General features: G+C 45.1%; 1 protein-coding gene across 1 annotated transcript in view; it reads right to left on the reverse strand.

Annotated features, from left to right (window-relative positions):
• Positions 1 to 2,336, reverse strand: part of LOC109237094 — a 3,524-nt gene extending 1,188 nt beyond the window's left edge. The window contains exons 1-4 of the mRNA XM_019403353.1: positions 2,031 to 2,336; positions 1,706 to 1,967; positions 967 to 1,610; positions 151 to 765 (exon numbers count right to left, since the gene is read on the reverse strand). Coding sequence (XP_019258898.1) covers positions 151 to 765; positions 967 to 1,610; positions 1,706 to 1,967; positions 2,031 to 2,336 — 1,827 coding nt within the window. The remainder of the gene's footprint in view (positions 1 to 150; positions 766 to 966; positions 1,611 to 1,705; positions 1,968 to 2,030) is intronic.
• Between the last annotated feature and the right edge of the window lie 318 nt (positions 2,337 to 2,654).

Genomic DNA, 2,654 nt, shown 5'->3' on the forward strand with positions numbered 1-2,654 from the left:
ATACAAATAATGGTGCCAGATCTTAAGCACAAACACCACAGGTGCTAATTCAAGATCATGAGTCGGATAATTCTTCTCATGAGCCTTGAGTTGTCTCGACGCGTAGGCTATGACTTTACCGTGCTGCATTAATACACACCCAAGACCAACCCCTGAAGCATCACAATAAACAACGAACCCCTCGGTTCCTTCCGGTAGTGTCAGGACTGGAGCTGAAGTCAACTTCTTCTTTAGTTCCTCAAAACTTTTCTCGCACGCGTCCGACCATTGAAACTTGACTTTCTTCTGAGTTAATCTAGTTAAAGGGGACGAGATAGAAGAAAATCCCTCTACGAAACGCCTGTAATAGCCTGCTAGACCCAAGAAACTTCTTATATCGGATACTGAGGTGGGTCTAGGCCAATTCTTCACTGCCTCTATTTTCTGAGAGTCCACCTTCACGCCTTCCCCTGAGATGACATGGCCCAAAAACGCTACTGATTTCAACCAGAATTCACACTTAGAAAATTTTGCATATAGCCTGTGATCCTGCAGTGTCTGCAACACAATTCTGAGATGTTCGGCATGGTCAGTCTCGCTACGGGAATAAATCAAGATGTCATCAATAAACACGATAACAAACAAATCAAGATAAGGCTTGATGACCCTATTCATCAGGTCCATGAAAGCTGCTGGTGCATTCGTTAAACCAAATGACATTACCAAAAATTCGAAATGCCCATATCGAGTCCTAAAAGCTATTTTTGGAATATCAACTTCCTTAACCTTCAAGTGATGGTATCCCGATCTGAGGTCAATCTTGGAATAACACTGGGCACCCTGAAGTTGATCAAATAAATCATCTATTCTGGGAAGAGGGTACTTGTTCTTGATGGTGACTTTATTCAACTGACGATAGTCAATGCACATACGCAAAGACCCATCCTTCTTTCGGACAAACAAGACCGGTGCGCCCCAAGGTGAGACACTTGGCCTTATAAATCCCTTATCTAGAAGGTCTTTCAACTGGACTTTTAGCTCTTTCAACTCTACTGGAGCCATTCTGTAAGGCGGAATAGATATCGGCTTAGTGCCTGGAAGTAGATCAATTCCAAAGTCAATCTCTCTATCGGGAGGGATTCCAGGGAGATCTTCGGGAAACACTTCTGGAAACTCATTCGCAATAGGTACCGACTGGAGAGTGGGGATCTGAGCATCTGCATCCTTAACTCGAACCAGGTGATAGATATATCCCTTGGAGATCATCTTTCTGGCTTTAAGGTAGGAAATAAACCTACCCCTAGGTGTTACTGCATCACCCTTCCATTCTAAGACTGGTTCACCGGGAAATTCAAAACATACTATTTTGGTTCTACAACCCACTTTGGCATAACATGACTCTAACCAATCCATGCCCATGATCACATCGAAGTCTAACATCTCCAATTCTACTAAGTCTGCTACAGTAAGACGATGACGCACTTTAACTGGACATCCCCTATAGATACACCTTGCTATAACTAATTCTCCAACTGGAGTGGACACTTCAAAGGGTTCACACAACTTTTCTAGTTCTACCCCAAATTTCTTTGCAATATATGGGGTTACATAAGATAGGGTGGATCCCGGATCTATAAGAGCATAGACATCAAAAGTGAATATTGTTAGCATACCTGTGACAACATCTCCACGAGCCTCTGTATCCTGACGGTCTGCCAGTGCATACAGCGGTTTCGTCCACCGCCTGCATTATTAGACTTTGCTGCGCCGCACCCTTGCTGAGCCTGAGAGTTATGATGGGCTGCTGAATTAGTGGACTGAGCTACATTGCCTCCATTGTTCTGCTTTGCCGATGGACAATCCCTCAAGAAGTGGCCCTGCTGACCGCACCCAAAGCAACCATTTGTGCCCAAACGACACAACCCTGGGTGCCTCTTACCACACGTGTTGCAAATAGGGTGACCAGGGACTCTGTAGCCCACACTAGCCTGTGATTGTGAGTCTGCTATTCTGAAATTCTAGTTTTTCTTGTTAATCTTTGACCTCTGAACCGGTGCACTAGCTGAAGATGGAGCGGGTCCTGATTTTGATTTCCTGAAGAAATGGCGATTGCCTCCTGCTTGAGATCCGCCATGGCTGAAATTTCCTGCAGACTTAGCTCTCTTGCTGAATTCCCTCTCCTTCTCTCTCCGTAGCCGCTCTTCTTCCTTCAACCTGTCTTCGTTCCCTTGAACAAAGGTAACCATCTTAGTGATGGTCATGTCATTATTCTGAGCAGCTATATTAGCATCAGCAAACAAATCATCTAAAAGCCCCAACACAAAACGCCTAACTCTGGCCCTCATATCACGTACCATTTCCGGAGCATACTTGGCCAGAGAGACGAACTTGAGGTAGTACTCATTCACACTCATATCATTCTGTCTGAGTCTCTCAAACTCCAAAGCCTTAGCTTCCAAACCTCAATGGGTAGAAAGTGCTCAAGGAACGCATCTGCAAACTCCTTCCAAGTCGCAGGATCCGCATCCTCCCCTCGGGACTCTTCCCTTGTTTCATACCAAGTGTTGGAAACATCCTTCAGCTGGTACGCAGCAAGCTCTGCTGCCTCAGTGTCTGTAGCATGCATCACTCGAAATATCTTCTGAACCTCATCAATGAAGTTCTGCGGATCCTCA

Source organism: Nicotiana attenuata, unplaced genomic scaffold, assembly GCF_001879085.1.
Source record: "Nicotiana attenuata strain UT unplaced genomic scaffold, NIATTr2, whole genome shotgun sequence".
NCBI lineage: Eukaryota > Viridiplantae > Streptophyta > Magnoliopsida > Solanales > Solanaceae > Nicotiana > Nicotiana attenuata.